The following is a 27,264-nucleotide window of genomic DNA, read 5'->3' as shown; positions in this document are numbered from 1 at the left end:
AATGTTTTGGCACAGTAACTGAGATAACGCCGGAAAGGCTATGTTAACCACTGTGATAAAAATGTGTCAAATGGTAAAAAAATAAAATAAAATAAAAAAGAAGGGAAAGATCACGATAATCTAAGCGTAGTTAACAAAACAAAGGAAAAACTATGTGATTTAGTGGTTACTACTTAACTTTGTTAGCATATGACAAGGAGAAAGAAGGGAGAGCTCTCAAGGATCTCTGCATAGCTAACTATAGAAAGAAAGGGCTATGTGACTTCTGGCAGAGGGAGCAGGAAGAAAGGAAAATGGCTGTTTCAGGAATGGAGGAGAAGCAGTTGGGGGTTCATTCTCTGAATGTTCCCCAGGTTGTGAGGGCTCTGCCCCCACTTGAGTGGGGATTTATCAAATATATTTAAACAACCCTGGGCATTTGACTTTTGATTGAAGGGCATTTTGACTTTTGATTGAAGGGCATTTTGACTTTTTTTGACTGACAGGTGAGAGACGGTCAAGTCTTTCTTCTTCTATATTAAAAAAATCTTAAAGAAGGATGAAGAAACTCATGTAAAAGGCCACAAAACTCTCTTATTTTCCCTTGTCATATGGGTACTTGTTATTCCCTTCTCAGTGAAAGGAGTTATTGACGCTCATTTAAATGGAACTAGATGTACATATGTGACTAAGAGGAGACTTGCCTTTAGTAAAGAAAGATGACTTTGCTTATTTTCTTCAGACAATAAATTGTGAGCTATATTCTGGGAGCTATGTTCTTCAGCTTAACTTCCCCTTCAAAGATGAGAGTTGGGATTCCTGACAAGAAAATGGCTTTGGGTTAGAATTAGGGATTCTTTGTAATGTAACTCCACAATCACAGTGCAGTCTTGGAGGAAGAAATTAAAAGGGTGGCGGGGGTGGAGAGAAGGAAGGAATAAGAGTGAAAGAAGAGAGGAAGGAAGGAGAAAAGGTTGTCCAGCAACATTTTAGCACAGAAATATGTTCATGCAAAAGGACTTCTGTCTTGGTTAAGTCTCTTTGGTTGCAAGTAACAGAAAATAACTCAAGTTGGCTTAAATAGGGGAGAAAAGAGTTTATGAAGATATAAGGGGTATCTCAGGAGGCCATCTGGAGGGAAGAAAGCCAAAAAGGGGAAAGCTCTCTGGCAATCTACTTCTCTTTTTCTCTCTGCAGTCCAGCCTTGATGCTTCTCTGCTAATGTAGGAGCAGAAGGTGAACGTGACAGCTCTCAAAACTCCATCCTCTCTCTTCAAAAAACCAGCCCAGATTGAAGGGGGCATCTGTGTGTATTCTTAATTTCACATTCCCAGGATAAAAAAATACTGCTAGGCCAGCTTGGGTCAGGTGTCCACATTTGGTTCAATCAACTATGTATGACCAGAAAGATAGTATAATAAAAACTGGCTTCTAGGACTCCACCCCTTTCTTTTTTTTTTTTTTTTTAATTAAAAAAGGTATGTAAGTTATGTAATTGTGAGCTGGAAAGACACCAAAACAAAGCAGCTCCTCAAGTCTCCTAATAAAGGAAGGATAAGATATTCTGCCTCAAATAACATAGACATTTACATAATCCCAGCCATATCTGCACATGTTTCCTAGGTTAAAGATTAAGATCACTGGAACACATTCTTCTTAGTAAAGCATCACAAGAATGGAGAAGCAAGAATCCAGTGTACTCAATTCTAATATAAAGGCAGTAGATGAGCTAATACAAGGAGGGTTAGGGGTATGAGCAAGTGGGAAGAGGGGAGGAGAGAGAGGGATGAGGGTCATGGTGTATGGCACACTTCTTGGGGGCAGGACACAATTACAAGAGGGACTTTATCTAACTAACGCAATCAGTGTAACCTAATTCTTTGTACCCTCAATGAATCTCAAACAATAAAAAATAATAATAATAAAGAGCCTTTCAGCCAGAGACGTGATCTTCCAGTAATTCACCAAAATGACGAACACAAAGGGAAAGAGGAGAGGCACCCGATACATGTTCTCTAGGCCTTTTAGAAAACATGAAGTTGTTCCTTTGGCCACATAAATGCGAATCCATAAGAAAGGTGATATTATAGATATCAAGGGAATGGGTAGTGTTCAAAAAGGCACGCCACACAAATGTTACCATGGCAAAACTGGAAGAGTCTACAGTGTTACCCAGCATGCTGCTGGCATTGTTGTAAACAAACAAGTTAAGGGCAAGATTCTTGCAAAGAGGATTAATGTTCATATTGAGCATATTAAGCATTCTAAGAGCCGAGATATCTTCCTGAAACATGTGAAGGAAAATGACCAGAAAAAGAAGGAAGTCAATGAGAAAGGCACCTGGGTTCAGCTGAAGCTCCAGCCTGCTCCACTCAGAGAAGCCCACTTTGTGAGAACCAGTGGAAAGGAGCCTGAGTTCCTGGAACGCATTCCCTATGAATTCATGGCATAATAAGCATATAAAGCATCACACAGGAGTACCAATGGACCCATGATTTTAGGTGCTGGAACCTATTTATTCCCCACAAATTCATGGCATAATAGGTGTACAGAATAGCACACAGGATAACCAATAGACCCCACATAACAGTGATACAAGGTGCTGGAACCTATTCCCCATGAATTCAAGTCATGCAACGCTTTGTCACATTTAGTGGCAAGGTGCCTCCCTGAGCTACTGGAACCTCTTCCCTATGAATTCATGGTATGGTAAATAAAAATAATAGCCAAATGCTACTGTAAAAATGTTTCTTGCTCATTCACTAAGTGTGATTTTTTTTCCCCAAAGAAGTATTAAAGCAAATTTTAATAGGGTCCTAAAAATAATAATTATAATAATGAAAAGATTAATATCACACAGGTAAAGATTGATTATAATGGATATAGAAGCTCTTGTCAACAATACTTGAAAAAGCTTAGCATTCAAATCAATAAATCAAGAAAATGTCAGTAGTTACTCTATAATCATTTGAACCTTCTAATAAGCCCACAGAAGAGGGAGGTTTGGGGTTTTAACAACACACTCAGACCCAATTATCAGGAAAGTAATTTCAGGTGCAGACACATAATGGCCCACCTGCTTCAAATCATGTCCAAAAACACGTCAGGAAGTAAGAAGAAAGTTGAATTTAACCATGATACTTCTCACATCTGGCATTGAGGTGGGCTTATTAGCACAAAGAAATGGAATGTAGTCCAGCACCCACAGGTGGATTTCAAAAGAGGGAATCATTTCTTAGCATCCAAGCATTATGAATTTCAACACTTGGCACTAGAGAATGCTAGAAGCCAGTAGATGCATCATGATTTGGAAACACAAAAGCTAGGAATTAGCTCTGCCCACCCACTTGCTTCTCTGGCCTTAAGTCCTCATGTTCTTCACCTTCAGGTAGGATAACCATGCCTACCTCAGAGAGTTGTCATAAAAATTAAATAAGGCTGTCAATATGGTAGGAAGTGTTAGTGATCAATGGAACCATGAGTAAAGGAGAAACAAGATGAAAACGGCAAATTGGAAACATCAAGTTGAGATCCTAACTTGACCTTTTCCAATGCTGTGGAAGTAGCCCACCAGCAGCAGCTGCATCTGCCAATCACCAAGTCAGATATCACTCTGAGCACTCAAATCTTGGTCTATAAGAACCAGAATCCTAGGATGGCGGTGAATTCTATGTCCTAGAGGAGGAAAAATTAGGGTGAGTCTAAAATAAGTACTGATGCTTCGAAGAGTGTTAGGGTCAGTAATGAAAGTAAAAGAAAACTGTGTGAAGAGACTCTGACGAGTGTGACAATGTGATCTCAGATGATAGCACACTTCATAGTTAATGTAATTAAGTTTTACATGCATGTGAAAGACCATGAAATCTCAATCAACACTCAAATATAAGGTATTCAACATGGTGATTTTAATGAAAAAGAAACGTGAATGTGATAAATTATGCTTAATTTACATGGATCTATTATTGAGTGTTTTTTCTTTTCTATGTTTTGGGGGTTCTAAGATGTATATATGTACATATATACATACCTACACACACACACTTTCTTAATCTGAGTAGGCAGGAAACAGTGAACATAAGAAAGTTGTGGGTAAGCCATGAAATCATGAAAAAATTAGACACCAGATCAGGAATTGGAAGGATGGAATCACACAAGTGGCTGTGTATAATAACTTGACAGAAAGAGAGTATGGCATCTGTTAACTACTGTGGCTACATACAATGACCCATACCAAGGAGTCCAACCACATGCGCCAACTTGATGAGAGAGCACACTGTAAGTTAGCTTCCCTGGGAAACGTCTCTGAGGTGGAGATGGCAGGCAGGCAGTTTACCGTGGAATGTTCTCAGAAATAATTCTCATAAGAGAGTGAAAGAAATGGGAGAGAAGTTAAAATGAGAAGCAGTTATGAGAAAAACCTTCACCAATCCCAGGGGCAATCATGAAGTTGGGATGGCCTTTCAGGAGGCCCACATTAAGTCAATAGGCCAGGCTTTCCTACCCCTGCATTGACCAGTTAAGCTACCTCCTAGAATATGACCTTGGGCAAGGCAGCTTCCCTTTGAAGGAGCCATATGCAGGCAACATTTCTGGAGAATGAGATCTTCGATATTCAAAGAGGAGTCTGGGCTCACTACAGTCCACCCGTAGTGTCATTCAGATCTGCTTCCCTTATATTTGTTAAGTCCACCACATTGACAACAACTCCTCCAGGATTCTAGTTGGTCTCTTTTTCCAGGGAAACTTGCAGGACAGCTTATAGCTCCTATCCCTGCAGCTGGTATCTAAGTTGAAGCTAGAACATAGAGGTTTCCTGATATGAAAGATTTCCAGTGGTAAGACTAGGACAGTCCAGAGCAAACTGGGATGGTTGGTTACCCTGGTAGCAACCCTCATCACCTTCTTATTCTAGATGCCTCACACCATCAGGTAACAGCTCTGCCAATCTAGAGTACTCTGTTTGCTGACAGATCCAAATGCCTGGTCACCATGCTCTTCTTAAGCCATGATGCTGCACCTGACCATTTACACTCAAAATGAGAGTCACCCAACCCAATCCATTGGTTGCCAAACCTATTCTTTCCTGCCCCATTGTGCAACACTAGTCCTATCTCCTGATTATCCAGTTCACTTAACTCTACAAAAATGGTGACTTTTTTTCCTTTATTGCTCCTAGTATAAGGACTCCAAAATGACTAGGTGACACTCAGAGTTTAAAGTTTAATAGGACTCATAGAATGCTACCTGGTGGAAGTATCCAGGACCTATAAACCTAGAGTGGTAGAGATGGAAGCAAAAATTTCCCAAATGGGCCACCAGGAGTGATAGCAAACTAAGCCTCCATTCTTGCACCTGCTAATTCCCAGACTAATGCACTGTCAGGAACATTGCACTATATAACAATTGCTTTAGAATATATACTCTATCCTGGAGAGTGGTGCCCTATCTTTTTAGCTATTACCTCAGCACCTTCAAAAGGCTCTTTTGTTTTATTGCTCTATCTGGCTAGTGGCTTCTGGAGGGTGCAGTACATAATAGGACTAGTGGGTACATGGTCCTTGTCCACTGTCAGAAATCTTTTGCTATAGGGTGGATTCCTCAGCCAGTGAAATAAAATATCAGACCCCTTGTCAGTGAACAAAAACTCAGTAAGCCCTTGGATAATGGTGCTAGCTAAGCCCCGTGAGAAAGGCAAACATATCCTTGGCCTATGTGTTAATTCTAGTCAAAATGCATTTTGATTACCTCTTCTAGAGTGAAAGCAGCCGAATGTCATCAACTTGCCTTCAAGGGATGGTGCTATATTAGAAGTAAGTGTTGGTCTCTGTTCCTAGAAGGTGACACATACAGCAATGGCAGTAGCTAGATCAGTCATGTTGAGTGCAGTGCCTGCTAGTGGGCCCATCGGTAGCCTCCAGCTCAGGTGACCACAGCTACTCCATCTCTGTAGATGTGCCCATTGTGTCTGCTTTGTGTCAGCACTGAGGTGACTGATGACAGGCTAGCCAATGACAACTGACCCAGTCATCTATCCCTTGGCTGTTTAGTGCCTCTTCTACAGAATGCTCTCTGCTTGGCATTAACATACATTGCAAAGATCCTTGAACTTTGTGACCATTCCCAGAGGTCTATCTACATGCCTCGTTCCCAGATCTCCTTCTTCCCAGTCATTCAATATTTCTTTTTTCAAACACCTGCCCTTGGCGGCACCTGTGGCTCAGTCAGTAAGGTGCCGGCCCCATATATCGAGGGTGGCGGGTTCAAACCCAGCCCCAGCTGAACTGCAAATCAAACACCTGCCCAACCAGCCAAGCTATTTACCACTGATAAGGAGTTCATTCATATTCTCATCTTGAATTATATCTCTTTGCATAAAAGTATACAACCAGAAGCATCACTCAAAATCCTGCCCTTTGAGAGGATTTAGATCTTTATAGTTATATGTATTTCTGACATTCCTCCCAGAATGCTAGATTGTTGGGGGGGTTTTTCACACTTCAGAAAATATAGAATGCTTCACAAGTTTGCATGTCATCCTTGTGCAGGGACCATGCTAATCTTCTCTGTATCATTCCAATTTTAGTGTATGTGCTGCCAAAGTGAGCACACTATATTGTTTTTTCTTACAATTATTTAAGTTTTCTGTCACTGAATAATAAATTACCACAAAATGTGGTCACTTAAAATAACAGTTATTTTTCCTATTTAGCCTGATCCTGTAGGTTAGTAGAAGCTTAACCTGATCATTTTTCCTTTGGTCTTGCTTGGAATCTCTCATGCAGATGGCAGCTGAGGCCGGAATATTCAAGACAGCTTCACTCACATGTGTGTCACCTTAGCAGAAATAGATGGAAGGCTGAGATTTCTCCCTCCACATGGACTGTACCCCAAGAATGAGCATTCTAAGAAGGCAGGTTTCTATGTGCAAATTTATAGTCTTTGCTTGCATCATGCCTGCTAATGTCCATTTGCCCAAGCTCAGAGTCAACATAGCAGGGAAGTACATAAAAATGTGAATATTAGAAGACATGATTCCTTGAGAACCACCAAAGCAACTACCTCTTTGGCCATTAGGAGGGGAACAGTGCCAAAGGCTTCTACTTGGCTTTTCCCACTATAATATCTCTTAGCTTAGAGGCCAAGGAACTAATATGGTAGTTCTTCCAACTAACAAGTGTGTCTATGCCTGTTGCAAGGAAATGGCCTCTGGATGAGCCATGGACTCAGTGTACTCTGTGAGTTGGACCTGGACCATCTAAGAGGGAGAGGATCTCTTAGATGTCATCTTGGACTCTGTTTCCAAAAGTGTTTGAAATGTTTAAGAATCCCCCATTATCCAGCATATAATCAACTGAGTAAATAGCTGGAAGCTCCCCAGGGAATTACAACCCAGTGGGATTCTTACCATATTCACCTGCCATGATGGTGCAGGCTCCTTCTTCAACAAGTTCCAAGTCCATAAACTGACTCAGATCTGGAAACCAAGAAAGGAACATTACAAATTTTTATTGGAGTTGCCCTCAACTGTCTGATAATCTATCCTTGATATCTTTTGATTGTATGGATTGAGCAATTTTTTGTTGGCTGCATATCTATTTTCTCTGTAGGAACACTGAGTTTTACTAACTGTCTCCATAGCTCTCAGTGGACAAAGGCCCCTGGCTGCCACTTTGACATTATCATTAATTATAATAATCATGCCTTTCCAGATTCTGGTAGATAAGTAACACCACCCAGGTCTTGTCATCCTAGACACTACCTGGGTCTTATCATCCCCATTGCTATCACTGAAATCAGTTCTGCTAAAGCATCTCCTACTGTCAGCCCTGGCCTTCACAGCCACCACCAAACTCCTCAATGATGCTGGTGTCCTTTTTACCAGCTCAATCCCTGTCCTTTCGTAAATGGTTCTTCTGGCTTTCCCATGAAACATGACATTTTTTTATCCTCAGTGTATCCTCTCTTGCATACTCTCTTCTCTGAGCCTTTGAACCCTTCTACCATTTTCCATACAGACTGGGCATTTCTACTTCACTAAGTGTGCGCCATCACTTTCTCTAAGTTTCCAAAGGCAATGTATTAGCATGTTAGTGTCATTTCCCTCAGCCCTTTCCAGAGTTAAATCATGTATTCTGCAAAAGTATTCCCATAGCAATAAACTCACCTTTAACCAACTTTGTGTTCCACCCCTCTCCTCCAAGCCCATTTGATCCAACATCCCTTTGGTATTCTTCCAACTCTGGCTCCCATGAGTCGGCCAGATATTGCTGTTCCCTTTCCTCCCTTAACAGGTCCAGCCTTATCTGGCAAGGTTATATTATGACTCTATGAGAGAATGGAGAAGAGATGGAGATAGGCCCTAAGGGTGATAGGGATGGATGCATGAGTCTTTTTTGTAAGACATAGACCTCTCTGCCTTGTCTCCAAAAAAGGAGATGCACTAGCCTTTAATGGAGAGGACTAGGACCATTCTATAGTCTCAGAGAGTTTAGGGAACTCTAAGGATTAATGTTTTCAATTACGTCAACCCAGATGACCCCATCTCAACTCTCAGAAACTTATATCTTCCTAATCAGGATCTTGAGCTTGGGGTAGCAAACTTGCCCTTATTTGAGAACTCAAGCTCAAGTCAACCTTTTCTGGAGCTGTGTCACCCTTCTAATTAAGTCCTCCCCCTGACACTGAGCTTTACTGCCCTTTAGATGACAGTCTCTTTATCTGCTACCAAGGAAGCCATCTGCTTTTCACAGTTCACCTTAAATTGGTGATTAACCACCTCAGCCTTCCATTTTCTCAATGCCTTAACATCTCCAACCTACCACCATCCAATTCCCTCCCATCAGCATCCCATTTCAGTCCACCACTAGTTATGCTTTTGCAAAGGCATCATGCCAATATGCCAGGGGCTACACCACTGATGGCGTCCTCATTGCCACCTGGTTGATGATGCAGCTCCAAAACCCTAGTTTGGATTTTGTTCCCTAGGGTTATGCCTAGCACCTTCAAGGTGGGTTCCCTCAAAACAAATGCTGAGGTGGAGGTTTACTGTGTTCCTTCTTGGGGACAACTCCTGTAAGTGACTAATAAGGCAGAGGGGAAAGTTGAGCTGCCATACAGCAGCAACAGAGGCCTGAGCCAATCCCACGGGAACTCTAAAACTGAAAGGGTCTTCAGTGATGTCCCATATTGAGGCAAGAGACAGCAGACATATTGTCACTGAGGGACAGCAGATCCCTTTGTCCTAAGGCAATTTCAGGAAAAGACTCTGCTATGAGCCATTAGCAGGCAGTGTGTCTGGCCAATGAGGTAGTGAGTTCCTGGGTCCTGAGGAGGGAAGCAGGATGGCGCCTCCCTGCACCCACTGCATAGCCAAAGAACAGAATTCAGCACAGCAGAGGAATCCCTGATCCCCTAACTAGACTTATTAATGATAATGAGATACTAGAAAAGCAGAACTTTGTTTCCAAAAACACTTAAAGACCTGGCCAAATATAATACTTCAGGACAGTAAGAAAGATAAGCACCAAAAATGAAAAACTAAAGACTAGCAAGAGAAATAAATATAAAAGCAGAGCCAGCCAGGGCCACTAACCAGGGCCCATATCCAGACCAAGAATCAGCTGGTGCATCCCAGAATCTGCCGGGTAAATTGGTCTGATAAAATAACTGGGACTCTGGGAAGATGTGAGAATGAGGATACAATATGGATAGAAATAAAACACTGAAGTCCATAATGTAAGTGTAGAAGTAAGGTCTGCAATCGCTATGTGCTATCTCTTTCTTAGGGTGTTTAGAGCAATTAAGGAAACATGATTTTAAAGAAGTGAGACTATGATATATTGGACTTGGAAAATTAATATTTAAAAGAGTTTAATTCAATAAGTTTCTGATTTGTTTAAAGGTTTCATCCCAAACTCCTAGGTTTTGATTCATTTGTTGCGTTAAGTGGTGCACAAATATTTAGAGGAATGCTATCTAATGATTTAAAGAAACACTGTTTCATAAAGTTCAAAAAGATAGTAAATTAAAGCATCAAAGGAAAGATGGAAAGATGCATAGCAGAGAGTGTTCCTTTCCAAACAAAAAAAGTCCCCTCAGGCAGTAAGTAGCAGAATCAGTAGAGATGATAACACGAGTGTGAAACTCCCTGACCCAGGCTTAGCACCAAATACACACTCAATACATATTCAGATTGTTTTAACCATAAAATCCCCCATATTCAAAAGTCACTACCAAACAAAAGACAGTTCAAAGCCCATTATACAGAATTAGGTGTTGTCTGTGGCTTTTGCTTTCTATACCGTTGATGTCCCATTCCCAGACAATTGTGGATGGACTCTACATGCAAATATTTATGAAATTCTCTTGGTGGGCCATGGCATAGGAGGATCTCAGTCAACTCCTTCCATCCTTTGTTCTTCCTGGGAGGCAGCAGATAGCACTTTCCAGAGTTCCAGCAACTGTCAGCTGGACATAGCAATTCATGATTTGAGACTTTGCCCAAAGTCATTTCCACTGAGAATCCTGCTCTACTCCAGAGTAGAAGAAACTCAGAGAAATCGAAACAAACCCAGATTTATTTTTGTGTAGTACAATAAACAGAAAAGACTAACCTACTGACACTTCAGAGAAGTTAAGAGCCAGGTTAAGATTCAGGTTTTAAACCCAAACCCTCCCCAAGTGTGCTTTTAAGCAGCCGGGGCTTCCGAAATGCACACTGAAAACGACAAACAAACTCCAGTGAACTTATTTCCTCTTCTTTGTAAAGCATTTAAGCTCTGCTTTTGCAATGAGAGACCTCTATCCCTGGACTAATAACCTCTCTCGGAAGTTTTTAATCCTCAAGCAAAAGGTAGGTGTGTGGGCTTCCTGGCTGGAGTCAAAGCCTCTTTAATGTCAAAAGAAATGAGTGCACAATGCCCGCTCTGTTCTCACGGGTTTGGTCTTGGTTTGGTTTTGTCAGACTCTTGACTTCCTTTTCATTTTATATAGAGTTAGTATTTAGGTTTCAAGTCACTTTCTGAGCCACCCTGTAAGCAAATTTTAACCATGTTGCCCTGAGACTGCCCTAGCAAATGAGAGAGACCCTGACAGCTGCCTCCCACCTGATCACTGTCCTTTCCCAACAGAACCACAAAACATGGTAACTATTCCCTGCAGAAATAATCCCCTTGTTAGCCACTGTGGCTGTCCACAAGGTGCTTTGGAAGAGAGAGAGAATCTCTGGTCTCCAGAGGCTTGGACTCTAGTGCCAGCACTGCACTGGTCAGCTGTGTGGCCTTGTGCAAGTCACATCCCCTCTCTGATTCTGAGTGCTCCTGTGTAAAATGATTGCACATAGTTAAATGATATACTCAGGAGTCTGATTCAGTTATTATTACTGTTGGAAGTGACAACTTTTAAGCCTCGCTCCTCCCTCTTTCCCGTCTGCTCCCCATCTGAGAAAGCTGATAAAAAAGCCCAGGTGCTCCCATGGGGAGTTTCAAGCCAGCCCCTGCAGCTTGCCAGAACCCTTACCCCCATCCCCTAATCACCATACAAACCCCAAGCTACTTTCTTTTCCTTGTTCTTGAGCCATTCCTTGGACTTGCTTGGAATCTACCTTGTTCTCTCCAGAAATCCTGACTATCTGAGAAATAAATCTCTTCATCACTTATTGGTATATATGCAGCATCATCAGCCTCAACATCTAAATGAAAGTTTGGGTGGGGGCCCATCCAGTCTTTTTAGGGTAATCACAGCAGATAATCTCTGAGATCTGTGTTCTAAGGCTGTACCCTTCAGAAGTATAATGTGATCTGCACATGAAAATTTTTTTTAATTTTTTTATGGTTAAATCATAGCTGTGTACATTAGTGCAATCAAGGAGCACATGAAAATTTAAAGTTTTTAGTAACCATCATAAAAAAGCAAAAGTGAAAAAAAGAGTGAAATAAATTTTAATTACATAGTTTATTTAACCCAATATATCCAAAATATTATTTCAAAACATAATCAATAAAAAACATATTAGTGAGCTAAGTTAACATTTTTTTTTTTTGGTATGCTGTGTCTTCAGAATCTGGAGAGCATACTGCACTTACATTCAGCACATCTGAATTTGAACTAGCCATGCTCCAAGCCCTCAGAACCTATGGGTGGTTGAGTGACTCCTCCACTGGACAAGGCAGTTCTAAGGGATACCAGTGAAGGCCCCAGATTCCTGAAACTATGGTTGTTTATAAAATGTGTTACCATATTCATGAAAACTAGATGCCATCAATTATAGGGTAGATTCTTATTACACGTGCCATTAAAAAATTAAATTATGAATGCCATAAATTGTCCAATGAATTCAAAATTTACAGATAATAAACTGAAAAAATTATGTGCCTTTTATCTCTTAAATATGTATATTTACTTAATATATATATATACACACACACACATATATATATAGTCATTTCCCCTAAAAGGCCTGACCCCAGGGAAAGCTGTAAGGTGAGGAAATCAATATTTTGGTACCCAAACCCATTTGGTGCCATCACCATGTAAAATCCTTTTTTCTCCCCTCTGACTTCTCTACTTAATTTCTGTTAAGTCTTGAGTTAATTATCATTAGATGATGAAAGAGTGCTATAGTCTAAATGTCTGTGTCCTCCTAAAATGTATGTGTTGAAATCCTAACCTCTAAAATTATGATATTAGGAGGTTGGGCCTTTGGGAGATGAATCGGTCATGAGCACAGGGCTGTCGTAAATGGGATTGGTGCTCCCATAAAAGAGGCCCCAGGGGATCCCTTGCTCCCAGACTATGTGAGGACACAGAGAGGAGTCAGCAGTCTGGGAGCTGGCTGGCAGAGGGCCCTCACCACAACCTGACCATGCTGGGACCCTGATCTCAGGCTTCCAGTTTCCAGAACTATAAGAAATTTCCTTTTTTTATAAGTCACCCAGTTTCTGGTATTTTGTTATGACAGACTGAACAGACTAAGATAGGGTATGTTCACAAGCCCTCGTTGTATTATGGGAATCCTTGATGTGAACTTGCATTTCATAGAGGACATAGCAAACGAGACATTTGTGAGTACTGTGCTATGCAGGGAGCTCATCTAATCCTCCAACAATCCTCTGTGTTAAGCATTATTTCATTTCCATAGGCAAAAAGCAAAGCAGATTCAGAGAGGTTAAGTAACTTGCCCAAGGTCAGACTTTGCTTTAGCTTTCAAACCTAAATCTGACGATTTGTGAGCCCATGTATTTTCTTTTTCTTTTTTTCTTTCTTTTTTTTTTTTTTTTTTGGTAGGGTAAGTGATTTTTACTGTTGAATTTTTTTATTATTTTATTTCAGATTAATATGAGGATACAAATGATTAGGTTACATTGTTTGTGTTTCTTAGGTAAAGTTCAAGTTGTAATTGAGCCCTTCACCCAGTGGGTATGCTGTATACCCTTACACTGTGCACCTTAGGTGACAGCACACCAATCACCCTCCCTCCTCCCCTCCTCCTTTCCCTCCTCCTCCTCCCGCTACTTGAATTTAATTGTGTTTTTCTTTCATGTGACATGTAGTTGTCTATCTGTTCATTTCACATTAGTATTGCCTACATTGGATACTTGCCTTTCCATTCTTTTTTTAAAAATTTCAGGTTAGAGCTCAGTAGTTCCAGACCAGCCTGTGGCGGGTGCTTGCAGTCCCAGCTACTTGGGACTGAGGTTGCTGTGAGCTATGACACCATGGAACTGTACCAAGGGTGACAAAGTAAGACTCTGTCTCGGGAAAAAAAAAAAAAGAAGAAGAAGAGTGAAGAGTCTGTGACATTTTAGCCTGGAGAAATTCCCAAGCTTTCTCCCCGAGCTCCAGGGGAGTGTTCTTGTAGGTAAACTGGGTAAACTGAAAACCACCAGGTTGGGTGCTGAAGGGGGCTAACTTGATAAGGGGTGGAGCCAGAAAAGCACCATGACCAAGGGAAAGGTTCAGTTGGGAATGCTATCATCACAGTTACCTGGCTGCAGTACTGGTTGAGCAAACGAGTGTCTAGAAGACCTGCTGGAAGGTTAGCAAGGATATCAGGTCGTGAGATAGCTATAGAGGGCTTTGATAAGCTCCCACATACACTGGTGTTCTGGAAGCCTGTGTAAGCTCAAGAGAGTCTGGCAAATACCCTAGTCGTTTACTTATTCCTGGCTGAACATGAAGCCTTGCGTAGATGCAGAGGAGACGCAGGAATATAAAGCCAGGAAAGTCTTGTAAACTGAATTTTGGATGTGTTCTCCAATCCATCTAAATGGTACAGATCCATCAAGAAAGGGTAAAAGTCTTATCAGTTCAAGATGTTTCAACACCACCTCTGACTAATCATTTACTGAATGTTAAGTTATGTTGACTCTGGTGGACACCTTAGGAAACCAACCTTAGAAATAAACATAAAAGAGGGAAAAACTGAACAGAAATATCAGGGTCAACACAATATAGGAGAGAAACTCTGCAGAATTAATCCAAGTCCCTAAACAAACAAATATGTAAACAAAAAACATCCTCCAGGGCACATCAGAACCAAAGTTGTTATAATATATTATCTAGAAGGCCCAGTTTTTGACAAAAAATAAGATGCCCAAATGAACAGTAAAATGTGACTGGTCATAAAGTGGGAGAGGAGGGAATCAACACAAATGTTCTGACATGTGGGACTTAGCATACAAAGTATAAGGACTTTGAAGCAGCTGTCACAAATACATGTGTCCAAAGAAATAAATAAAAATGTGACAACAGTGGTTTTTAAACAGAGAATACAGGAAAACAGATAATTATAGAAATCAATGGAATTCCAGAGTTGAAAAGTACAATAAATAATAAATGAAAATTTCACTAGAAATCAAATTTCATTTAATCTGCCAGAAAAAAAGAATCAGGAAACTCAATCAATAGAATGTATCCAATCAACAAAAAGGAAAAAGAATCAAGACAGAAGATACCGGTGGGACATCATCAAGCATGCCAACATGTGTATGATAGGAATCACAGAAAGAGGGATGGGGGGATGTTTGAAGAAAAAATGGCTCCCAAATCCCCAAATTTAATGAAAACAGTCTATACATCTAAAAGCTCAATGATCTCCAGATAGGATAAATACGAAGAGATTTAACCTGGCACATAATAATTAAGCTGTTGAAAGATAAACAAAAAAATTTTTGACATTAGCGTCATAATAGTGTTTCATCTTCCACTTTTTTTTTTGAGACAGAGTCTTGCTCTGTCACCCTGAATAGAGTGCAATGCTATCATAGCTCACAGCAATCTCAATAATTAAGCTGTTGAAAGATAAACAAAAAAATCTTTGACATTAGTGTCATAATAGTGTTTCATCTTCCCCTTTTTTTTTTGAGACAGAGTCTTGCTCTGTCACCCTGAATAGAGTGCTATGCTATCATAGCTCACAGCAATCTCAAACTCTTGGGCTCAAGCAAGACTCTTGCCTCAGCTTCCCAAGTAGCTGGGAGACAGGCGCCCGCCATGATGCCCAGCTATTTTTTAGAGATGGGGTCTCCTTCTTGCTCAGGTTGGTCTCAAACTCTTGAGCTCAGACGATCCACCCTCTTTGGTGTCCCAAAATGCCTGACCCCCCCACACACACACACCCTTTTTGTTTGTTTGTTTGTTTTGCTACAGTCTATCTTTGTTGCCCCAGGCTGGAGTGCTGTGGTGTCACAGCTAACAGCAACCTTTTGGGCTCAGGAGATCCTCCTGCCTCCCAATCCCCCATGTAGCTGGAACTACAGGTGCCTGCCACCACTCCAGGCTAGGTTTTTCTATTTTTAGTAGAGACCAGGTCTAGGGTCTTGGGTCTCACTTTTGCTCAGGCTGGTTCAAACTCCTGAGCACAAGTAATACTTTCACCTCAGCCTCCATTGCTGGAATTATAGGCACCTGGCCTAAGACAAAGAAAATCTTAAAAGCTAAAAAAGAATAATGAGTCCTCACAGATTAAGGGGGGGAGATGAATAACAGCTGACTTCACATTAGGAGCAATGAAGACGGAAAGCAGATGGATATTTAAAGTGCTAAAGGGGAAAAAAAGTGAACCAAGAGTTCTATTTCTAGCAAAACTATCCTTTAAAAATGAAGGCAAGAGAAACACATTCCCAGAAAACAGAGACTGTGAGAAGTTGTGACTAACAAACCTGCCTTATTTTAAATAATTAAAAAACATTCAACCTGAAAAGAATGTCACCAAGCGTTTAATCTATGGGAAGAAATTAAACAAAGCTGAGTGTTAGAATCTAGAACAAGTCTGTTTTTATTACGAAAGTGGCGGAAAATTACAGAATCAGGCAAGATGTTACCTAAGAAACTATGATTCAGAGGGGAAAAGGGGGAATTGGTACAAGTATGGGTGAGGAGAATTATTGGAAGAAATTAAGCAGTGCCCCCAGTGAGTTGAGGCTTCCTAATAAAGTAATTACACTAATATCTCAGCATGCTTGCCTCCTCCAGCAGCGGCATGATTCCCTTTCTGTATCTTTCACTTATCTCTGCGTTTTTTTATTTTTTCTTTTTTTCTTCTTTTAGACAGAGTCTTGCTCTGTCTATTACTATAGTCACCTTTGAAGTACTCCCCTTGGGAAGCTATGCATGGATGCCAGTGCCTAGACCACCCTTCAAAGCAACTTTGGAATGCTTTCTGGAATGGCACACAAAAACACAGAACACTAATAAACATCATTCAGCAAGCTAATGCCACATGGCAACGTGAACATAGCTGTGACACACTGGTACGTGCACGTATACCAAGGGGACGAAACCTTACCGAGTTGCTTGTACAGCGCTGCCTATGTAAGCACATAGTGGCGTGATCAGGAACTTAACTGTCAGATCTTATACAACACTTATTCAATGGAATATCATGTAGCTGTTTTTTTTGTTGTTGTGTTTTTTTTTGATGTTGCAGATTGGCCGGGGCTGGGTTTGAACCCGCCACCCTTGGCATATGGGGCTGGCGCCCTACTCACTGAGCCACAGGCGCTGCCCCGATGTAGCTGTTTTTTAAAAGCCAGAAGCTCTGGCTTGGTGCCCATAGCTCAAGGGTTAGGGTGCTGGCCACATGCACTGGGGCTGGTGGGTTTGAACCCGGCCCGGGCCTGCTGAACAACAATGACAGCAACAACAAAATAGCTGGGTGTTGTGTTGGGCGCCTGTAGTCCCACCTACTTGGGAGGCTGAAGCAAAAGAATAAATAAAATAATAATAATAATAATAATAATAATAAAAATTTCAGGTTAATGTGAGGGTACAAACAACCAAGTCACAACATTTGAATTGTTAGGTAGAGTCCCTCTTATAGATGTGTCCTGCACCCAAAAGGTATGCCACATACCCCTACATTGTTCCCATTCAGAAGAAGCACCCCAATACCCCCTTTCACCCCTCTCTCGTTCCCACTCCTCCTAGCTTGAATTGAAATGAGTTTTTCTCTTATGTGGGTGTGAATTAGACTGTCTACTTTCTTCATGTTAGTATTGCTTTTCCATTCTTGTGATACTTTACTAAAAAGAATGTGCTTCAACTCTATCCATGTTAATACAAAAGATATAAACTCTCCATCTTTTTATGACTGAATAGTATTCCATGGTACACATATACCACAGCTTATTAATCCATTAAGGGGTTGGAGAGCACTTAAGTTGATTTCACATCTTGGCAATTGTGAATTGACTTGCAATGAACATTTCAATTCAACTGTCCTTATGGTAAAATGATTTTTTTCTTCTAGGTAGATACCTAGTAATGGGATTGTGGGATCAAATGGAAGGTCTACTTTTAGCTCTTTGAGGATTCTCCATACTTCTTTCTGTAGAGGCTGTATTAATTTGCAATCCCCATCAGCAGTGTAAAGTGTTCTCTTCTCCTCTCATCCACGCCAGCATCTGCAGCTTTGGGACCTTGTACTGTTCTCAGTACTGTTCTCACTGGGATTAGGTAATCTGACAAAGAGCTGATAACTAGACTCTATAAAGAATTCAAACCAATCAACAAGGAAAGAGCAAACAATCCCTTTTATAGGTGATTGAGAGACATAGACAGAATCTTAAGATAGATAAATGGCCAACAAACACAAGAAAAAATGCTTATCCTCCCTAATCATCAAAGAAACAGAAATCAGAGCCTTAAATTTTCTTGATAATCAACAGAGAGAAGTGGTAAAGGTAAACAGACTGACAGATAGGATCTCAGAAGGCAACAACTTACCTATTTCTCTTCCTAATGAACCCCCACCGCAACCATTCTCAAATGCCTTAAAGATTGAACATGGGTGGCTGCCCCCATCAGAACCACCATCACTTGCCAGCTCTGGCCACAGTATTTGGCCGCCCCTGTGACTCAGCAGGTTTTCTTTGCAAGGCTGCAAGAAGCATGTATAATAGGCACTCCCCTTTAAAAGAAAAAAAAAGGCTCCAGTATAAGCTCCAGGGAAATGCCTCAGTGAGCAGAAGTAAATGCACACACCAAAAAAAGGGTTTCATGTGCATTTTTGGAGGTGAGAATTTGCACAGTTGAGTGGTCAGAGCCCATCACTCATAACTTGATGGCCACACAGCTGTGGCAGCCAGGGTTGGACAGACATTATTTGTTTTTCTTGTCCAGGGACTTGACAGTAGCAGCCGAAGCCCTCAGCCAGGTTAACGGGCTTCCCAGCAAGCCAGCCAGGTTGAATTCCAACGCAGCTTAGAGAGCTGAACTGTGAGGAGGAGCTATTCTGCAGCACAACCAGGGCCAACGCTGCTCAGCATAGCAGTGCTTCCAAACACATGGGGAAACCTGCAACTGAGCCTCTCAGCTGCAAGTATGAGTGGGAATGAAAATTATGCTAAAGCACTATTGATCTCTGACAAGCTGTGACTATTAGAAAAAAATTAAAAAGGACAAGAGTACTTGGAGATCTTAATAGAGAAAGAAGAGCATGCAAAAAAAGTGGTTAGGGCTGTACCAATGGTGGGGATTAGAAGAGGACCATTTTACAAAGGAATTTTCCCTACAACTTTGAGTTAGGGGTCAGGACATTTCATCACTAACCTTTCTTAGACATCACAACTTAAAGCTATTTTATAAATGCCTGGCTTATGCCTTCCTACAAAAGCCCACACTGGGTTATACTTGTCATACCAATTTCTAGGTATTTGGAATAAATTGCTATTGCTGCTACAAAGACTAACCAGGCTCACGACAAGCCAAACCCTCTCACACTTAGGATCACAGCTCCTTCCTTCATTCTGCTCCCCAAATACAGACACACAACTCTCTCCAGCTCACATAAGATGGGACAGAACCAAGGAAAGAGCCAATTGCATGACCCTACGTGGCAAAAATTCACGCCAATGTCTTGCAGAAAGCAAGCCTCAACCACTTAATCTTTTTTTCTTTTTGAGACAAGTCTCACTGTGTTGTCTTCAGTAGAGTGCCACAGCATCACAGCTCACAGCAACCTCCAACTCTTAGGCTTAAGCAATTCTCTTACCTCAGTCTCCCAAGGAGCTGGGACTACAGGCGCCCGCTACAATGCCCAGCTATTTTTTGTTGCAGTGGTCGTTGTTGTTTTAGCTGGCCCAGGCCGGGTTCAAACCTGCCAGCCTTGGTGTGTGTGGCTGGCACCATAACCACTGTGCTATAGGAGCCAAGCCTCAACCACTTAATCTTAATGGGCAGAAAGAAGGGGAACATCCTCCATTTTTCCATAATCCTCAGACCAAAATCAAAATCACTCAGACCCTCCTTATCACTCACTTTTTCTAATAGTGATTTGAATATTATTAACTTTAATAATAAAAATAAGAGACACCATTACATCTTGAGACCCCAGCCCCAGGGAGTCAGGGCTAGGTAACCACTACCCCAACCCAAGGATAGCCATGGAGGCAGGACCACCACTGACAGGTTCAGAGAGTAGAGCGTGGAACCAAACAGGATTATTCTCCAGCCTTAAAGCTTTCTTTTAGAGAGGGGGATTTTATTCTGTCACTCTGTCATAGCCCACCATAACCTTGAATGCCTGGGCTCAGGTAATCCTCCTGCCTCAGCCTCTTAAGGCTGTGACTACAAGCACATGGGACAACAGTCAAGTAATTTTTTTTTTTAATTTTTGGTAGAAACAGGATATAGCTATGTTGCTCAGACTGGTCTTGATTCCTGGCCTCAAACCATCTCCCGCCTCAGCCTTCCAAAGTGCTGGGATTACAGGAATGAGCCAGCCCTCCTGGCCTCAAGGCTTAGAGCTTAATATTTCCTTCCCTGTTAGGTTTCAAATTTACCTGAGACCTCTTACTTCTCTTTTCCCACTTCTGGAATGGAAATGTCTCTACTATGCCTGTCCCACCATTGTATTTGGGAAGCACATAATTTATCTGATTCCACAGATGCATAGCTGGAGAGAATTTTTGTCTCAGGGTGAATCATACTTTGAGTCTCACCCATATCTGATTGAAATGATATTTAGATGAGACTTTGGGCTTCAGAACTGATGCTGGGATGAGTTAAGACTTGTAGAGCTGTTGGCATAGAATGAATATATTTTTCAAGAGCCATGGTGGGATGCTATGGCCTGTATGTCTATATGCCTTCAAACTTCATTTGTTGAAATCCTAACCCCCATGTAATATGGTTTGGGGAGGTGGGGCCTTTGGGGGGTGATTAGGTCATAAGGGTGGAGTCCTCATGAATGAGTTCAGTGTCCTTATAAACGAGAGCACAGAGCAGCTCTCTCTGTCTTTCCACCACGTGAGGGCACAGCAAGAAACAGCCACCTAAGAACCAGGAAACAGACACCAAATCAGCCAGTGCCTTGATCTAGACTTCCCAGGCTCCAGAACTGTGAAAAATAAATGTATTTATTGTTTCAGCTACCCAGTCGATGGTGTCCTGGGGCAGCAGCCCAATCTACGTCATATTACTGACTGTGTGCCATGCCAGGCCCAGTGCCAAGCATTTTGCCTGTCTCAGCTCATTTAATCTGCACAGCACTTCTGTGATCTGAGACCACCTTATTTATTTACTCATATATTATCTGTTTCCCTCACACAAACCCAGGCACCAGGAGAACTGGAAGCTTATCTGTCTCACAAAAGCTATTTCCGTAGTGCTGAGAATGATGCCTGGCACATAGCAGGGACTCAGTAAGTACTTATTAAGTGACTGATTTATCCTCACAAGAATTTAATGATGAAAATATTCTTATCCTAATTGAAAGATGAAGAAATAAGGTTAGAGCAACTCAAAACCTCACAGCCAAGTAGGTGGTGGAACTAAAATTTGAACCCAAATCTTTGAACCCAGAACCAATGCTCTAAAACATCAATGACTAGTGACGACACTTTGGCTGAATCACTCAGAAAGCCCAGGGCAAGAAGGCTCAGACAACTAGAATATCATATTACATAACAGGAAGTTTAAAGAAAGCGGTAGTTTGAGGATTGAGCACCAGTGTTGCACATGATTCTCCATCCTTCTCTTCCACCTGTCACCTTCAGTGTGTGGCTTGTCCCCAGAGTGTTGGCTCCCCCAGCAGCCCTAGGAGGGGTCACAGGGGTATGCATCAAGAGGCAAATAATAACACCCAAAGATAGCACTGAGATCCACCCTACCCTGCCAAGCTCATTAGAAGAAGGGAAAAGTTCCCCAAAGCAGCCCCAGCCGATGTCTCCTCTCATCTTATTGCACAGAATTGCATCTCCTGACCAAACTCAATCTAAACAGGATGACCGACCATATTGCCTTAGACAACTAAACATTCACCCTCGGGATCTGAGGAAAGGATATAGCCTCCCCTCCAGGATAGAAGCATGCAGAGGAGGGTGAACAATCAGGGCTATGTTAGTGATCCAGTTGTTATCATTGCTTAAGTTTGGGGGCATAAAACAATGATTTAATTATGCTCATAGATCATTTAGAAAGAGCACAGCAGGGGTGGCTAATTTCTATTTCATGAAGCCCAGGGCTTCATATAGGAAGATTAAAATGGCTGGTGGGTCAGAATAATTATCTGGAGATTTTTTTCATTCACGTATCTGGTGGCTGTGTAGAAATTACTCAAAGGCTGAGCTCAACTGGATGGCTAACCAGAGTTCCCACACATGCCCTCACTATGTGGTTTGATATTCCATACAGCATGGTGGCCTCATGGTACTCAGATTCCTTACCTGGCTTCCCTGGGCTCCAAAGGTGAGCGTTCCATTGAACAAAGAGGAAGCTGTGCGTGCCACCTGTTATGACTCAGTCTAAAAACTCATATAGCATAACTTACTCTATTGGTTGAGCCAGTCCCAAGCCTACTCAGATGCCAGGGGAAAGTGTAAAGACACTATTCCTCAGTGGAAAATTGTGGCCATTTCTTAAAGCTCATACTGTTGCCAAAAAGGAGTAGGCAAACAACTCTGGCTTTGGATCAGAAATTAGTTCCATTTTCAGAAAACAATCACAAAATAAACACACTTTTAGAAAACTAATAATGTCTTGCAAATTTGTTCTATAGCCAATTCCCTATTCAGCCATCAGGCTGTGAAATAGACCCCCTACCCATTAATTTCATCAATAATTTAGCAATCTGGTACTTCTCAAAATATATGAAAAATACAGTCTCTGCTCCCTAGGAGTTGTAAAGTTTGATGAGAACAAGGGGGCTGGTTTACAGCTCCTTTTCTTTCATTTTTCTACTGGTTAGAAGCTCATTCTGTAAGTTCCTCACTAGTTCTGCCACTTACATGGTGTGGACCCCTGCACTCTGTTTGCTCCAGTTTCTGCACCCACAAAAGGGATTCGGCGTCCCTGTAGGGGCAGGTTCTAGGGCTTCCTCTTCTCTATTCACAACAGACTTTAAGGTCCTTGGAGACTGTGCTGTTTAAATGCAAAATGTTGTGACTATCATTTCATTATCTGAAAAGCTAACCAGCACAAGGATGCTTCTGTTGCCACGTTGCTAGGTTACCGACAGACCTCCCTGCCTGCACTGAGGCGTTGAGACCTGCCACAGCTCTGCACCCGGCAGCGTTTCTCGGGCTGAGATGTAGGTGGCAGAGAGGGTTGACCTACAGCCAAATTGCTGTGGACATCACTGGGAAGAGAAGATATTTAGCTTCCAGGGACCATGACTGGGTTTGCTTGCCCTTTGAATCTAACAACTGAACTTCTAATATCAATGCTAGCCAACTGATAGGCTTAGCTGTGAGAAAGATCAGATTGCTTCTCTGAAGGAGCCACACACCGACTTTATCTTCCAGAGAGTAAAGAATAAGATTATCAAATGTGGCAAGGAGGAAGTCATGCCTGGGATACCTTTCTTATGCTCAAGGTGTGACATCACTCTTCTGACATGTTTGCCCACTTTCTTTAAGGGGGGGGAATCTCATACTATTAGTATCATACCAGGGCCAAGAGATCTCCTGTTGGCAGGCCTACAGTACATGCTGTTGTAAATGTCTAAAGAAAGATACGCTCTCTGGATATGACATTTAGATACAGTGACAGGTAATTGCACACACACACAAAAGAAGGAGCTCTCGCCCCATGTTCCTCCAGGTGAGGACTGTTCATTGAATTTGCTCTACTGCTGGAGAAGTCGGCCTGGCAGCTTCAGCCTCCTGCACCTTCATGTCTTTGATAATGATTTAAGTCAGGCAGCAGCATCCCACCTCTCAAAAACCCAGGAATATTTTCTCCCTGGCCATGCAACCATGAAGAATAATTTTAGAAAATTCTGAAATGATCTCATCAATGGAGATGTGATATTCAGTATTCATCTGAAATCCTCTCCCCATCTGTTTCCTTCCAGAGCAACATGGGAGAAAAAAAAAAAAAAAAAAAAAACAAGGAAACCAATAAAGTTGTTACAAATTAGCAGAAGAAGGGAAGGACAGAGAAAGGGAAAAAGAGAGTCAGAAGAGACAGATGGAAGTTAAGCTGTGGGAGAATTCTTCTGGGGCAAGGCAGAGGAAGGAGACCAGTCTTCCTCAGAAAACCGCTGAGTTCAAACCAGGGATTCATTGGGCACCTGCACTGTGCCAAGCGTGTCCCAGGTGCTGGGGAGACAGCAGTTAAGCCCTGACGTGGATGCACAGCCTGGCCAGAGAAACCAGTGAAAGACCATGACTAGATACACATTTACGGACAGCAGTGGGGGCTGTAAAGGAAATCCACAGGACGCTGTGAGCCATACAACTAACTGGGAGACTGATTTCTTCCAAAGAAGGGATATTCATTCTTGAGAAACTCTGGGGAAATCTGGAGGGTGGCTGGACAAGAGGCCAGCCCAGCAGAGGCTTGGGGCACATGCTTAGCACCGAGGCTTAACCCCAAAGGTGGTGGACTTGACCACTGCCCTGCTGCATTTGAAATGCGAACCTGTGATGAGCTTCAGCCTGGGAAGCTCTCTCTACCTATCTGTCCTCCCCATCCCAGGCCCCAATGGGAACAATAGTTCTGTTTACCGGAGGATTGGTTCACACCACCTCCTTCATATGGCCAGAAGGAAATCAAAGAAATTTGCCTGTTTGATATTATGATTTGGCTGATTATCCCCTTTCAATCCTTTTCGCTTTTCCTAGGATCTTCATCACTCTTCACTCACATGAATCCCCTTCCATCCCTTGGCAGATAATTACATGCTTCCCTAGAATCCAGCTGTAAATGAGGCTTGGCAGTAAGCTATCTTTCAGCACAAAATGGGAAAGGGTCTCCATGTACACACACAGGGGGAATTAGTGTTATATTATCTTTAAAAAAAAAAAAAATTGAAGGTTTCTGAAGCTGGACGAAAACCAATTATTCCTCTTGATTTTGAAAGAGTTTCTTAAGAAGGCTTGTCTCACAGAAACCTCTAACCCTGCTAACATCACTACGTCAATCAGCTGCATATTAAGTTTTAAAAACTTTGTGGAGAAGGGCAGCGCCTGTGGCTCAGTGAGTAGGGCGCCGGCCCCATATGCCGAGAGTGGCGGGTTCAAACCCAGCCCTGGCCAAACTGCAACAAAAAAAAAATAGCTGGGCATTGTGGCGGGCACCTGTAGTCCCAGCTGCTCGGGAGGCTGAGGTGAGAGAATCGTGGAAGCCCAAGAGTTAGAGGTTGCTGTGAGCCAAGTGACGCCACAGCACTCTACCCAAGGGCGGTACAATGAGACTCTGTCTCTACAAAAAAAAAAAAAAAAAAAAAAAAAAAACTTTGTGGAGAAGACCTACTACCATCCCTTCATTCCTTGAATCATTTTTCTTAATACATCCTCCAAATGCTCATAGCCTGGACAGAGATGGAGGCAAAATTCACAAGAACTGACTCTGCTTATTCAGACTCACATCTGCCATCCTGCAATAAACATTCTGTATGTAAATTGCCTCAAGTGACTCCAGAAATTGACTAGTTTCTTATGCTGGATCTGAACATGAAAAGAAATTGAAAACGTTTTTATGGCTTGTGTCCATATTACATTCCATCAGTGTGTCCTGTGTTTATATCTGCCAATATATTAAACTCTTCTTTAGTACTTGCTTATGTATCACCAGTTTATTTTTTATGACAACAGCAAAAAATATAAACGGCTTCCAAAAATATTCACCCGAGTGAGAGCTATTAATGGCCACCACCAAAGTGAGTTCAAGTTTCCATTGTTCTTGAAATTAAAATGCTTCAAAAACGGTAGGAAAAGTTGTGCAGATTAAAACCATTTAGGAATATAAGAATTAAGCCCTATTGTTCTAGGAATGAAAAGTCTTAAATGAACCTGAAGCTCTGCTTTGAGTTATTCTGTCCTGTTCATAAAGTTTTGGCCACTTCATTGCCAAAGAATTTCCATCTAAGTTTTAAAATCCAATTAAAGGGATCAAGCAAAGCGACTGTCCTTTGTGCTTTCTTTTTTAATCATGACATGTAGATGATTGTATTTTGCTTTGTGGGCTCCAAGAGGATATTAAATGCTTGGTTATGCTCTTATGAATCTCATTTTCCTCCTAATTCTATTGCTGTTAAGAAGAGTTTGGCAAAGACCTTCAAAGCTATTCTGTTTCTTTTGTTTTGCTTCCTTGGAGTTTGCAAAATGGTATCAGGGTCTATGGTTCCTGCCTCCTCCATGAAGCCCACCTCCTGTTGAGAGCTCACCCCTGCTTTGGAACTGCTACAATGGTATTGTGGGGAAGGGTTTAAATTTGCTTCTATTGCAGCATTGAAAGTTGGAAAATATATGAAATGGAATTAATTCTGTATTATACACAGTTCTTCTGCTTCTTAGTGAATTTCATTAAGAAGTGATGGGTGGGTATGTCCAAAGTTCAGTGACTACCTATGATACGATATGTGAGCTATAGTAACATTACTCTTCCTTTAGGAGAACCATTGCTACAAATTTTGCATCAAGATCCACAGAATCACAAATTGTTCTTGCTGGAAGTTTGGAAGGCATCGTAGAGAAGTCTTCATCAAGTCTGCTTCATTTTCTAGGTCTAAATTGATATAGCCACCTGGTAGCAAAGCTTGGACAAGAATTCAGGTTTTCTGATTTCTGGTCCAGAGCTGCTTGGGTCAAACCACATTTATACATGATTTTATGGGCTTATTTAAGATGTTATATTGTAGGATTTTTTTACTGATTTTGTAAAACAAAAAAAAAGTTAGTTTTCTGAATAAATGAAAAGATAAACTATGTTGGAAGGAGAAATTTGAGTAGGGTAAATATTTTGGTTTTGTCAAATTAATTTATAACTTTAATTCAGTAGATTTGTAATATAGCAATAGAAATAAGTATGGCTAAACTCTTTGTTTGAGGGGGGTTTGTTGTTTTGTTTTGTTTGTCTTTGAGATAGGGTCTCACTCTGTCAACCCAGGCTGGATTACAGTGGCATGAACATAGTTCACTGAACCCTCAATTTGCAGGACTCAAGCTATCCTCCCTCCTCAGCCTCCTCAGTAGTTGCAACTATAGGTGTGTACCACCACATCCAACCAATTTTTAAAATTTTTTGTACAGACAGGATCTTGACATATTACCCAGGCTGGTCTTGAACTCCTGGCCTCAAGCAATCCTCCTGCTTCAGCTTCCCAAAGTGCTAAGATTACAGGTGTGAACCACCACACCCAAGCCCTATTATGAAGCTCCTACAAAAGAATAGGTAGTCAAGAATTGCTTTTAATTTTTTTGAAAATGCAAGTCTACCATACATAAGTATATATTTTAAAATGCAATCATTAGAATAGTATAATACTGCTTTGGAAATAAGCAGATGTATAAATAAGAAAATATTGATATTATCAAAGAGATCATAATGCACGGAAGAACT

The 27,264-nt window shown here is 41.5% G+C and overlaps 1 protein-coding gene and 1 non-coding gene across 2 annotated transcripts; one reads left to right on the top strand and one right to left on the bottom strand.

The window, feature by feature from the left end:
- Positions 1–1,905: 1,905 nt before the first annotated feature.
- LOC128591458 (60S ribosomal protein L21-like) lies at positions 1,906–2,433 on the top strand. Its single transcript, XM_053598883.1, has one exon. It carries the CDS (start codon positions 2,039–2,041, stop codon positions 2,429–2,431), a length of 393 nt encoding a protein of 130 aa, XP_053454858.1. The 5' UTR covers positions 1,906–2,038; the 3' UTR covers positions 2,432–2,433.
- Positions 2,434–6,479: 4,046 nt separating this feature from the next.
- LOC128592855 (U6 spliceosomal RNA) lies at positions 6,480–6,586 on the bottom strand. The gene has a single exon (XR_008382066.1). It is a non-coding gene; the product is annotated as a U6 spliceosomal RNA (small nuclear RNA).
- Between the last annotated feature and the right edge of the window lie 20,678 nt (positions 6,587–27,264).

Source organism: Nycticebus coucang, chromosome 8 (assembly GCF_027406575.1).
Source record: "Nycticebus coucang isolate mNycCou1 chromosome 8, mNycCou1.pri, whole genome shotgun sequence".
Classification (NCBI taxonomy): domain Eukaryota; kingdom Metazoa; phylum Chordata; class Mammalia; order Primates; family Lorisidae; genus Nycticebus; species Nycticebus coucang.
Note: the sequence above shows the minus strand (reverse complement) of the source record. Positions and strands in the feature narration are given on the sequence as shown.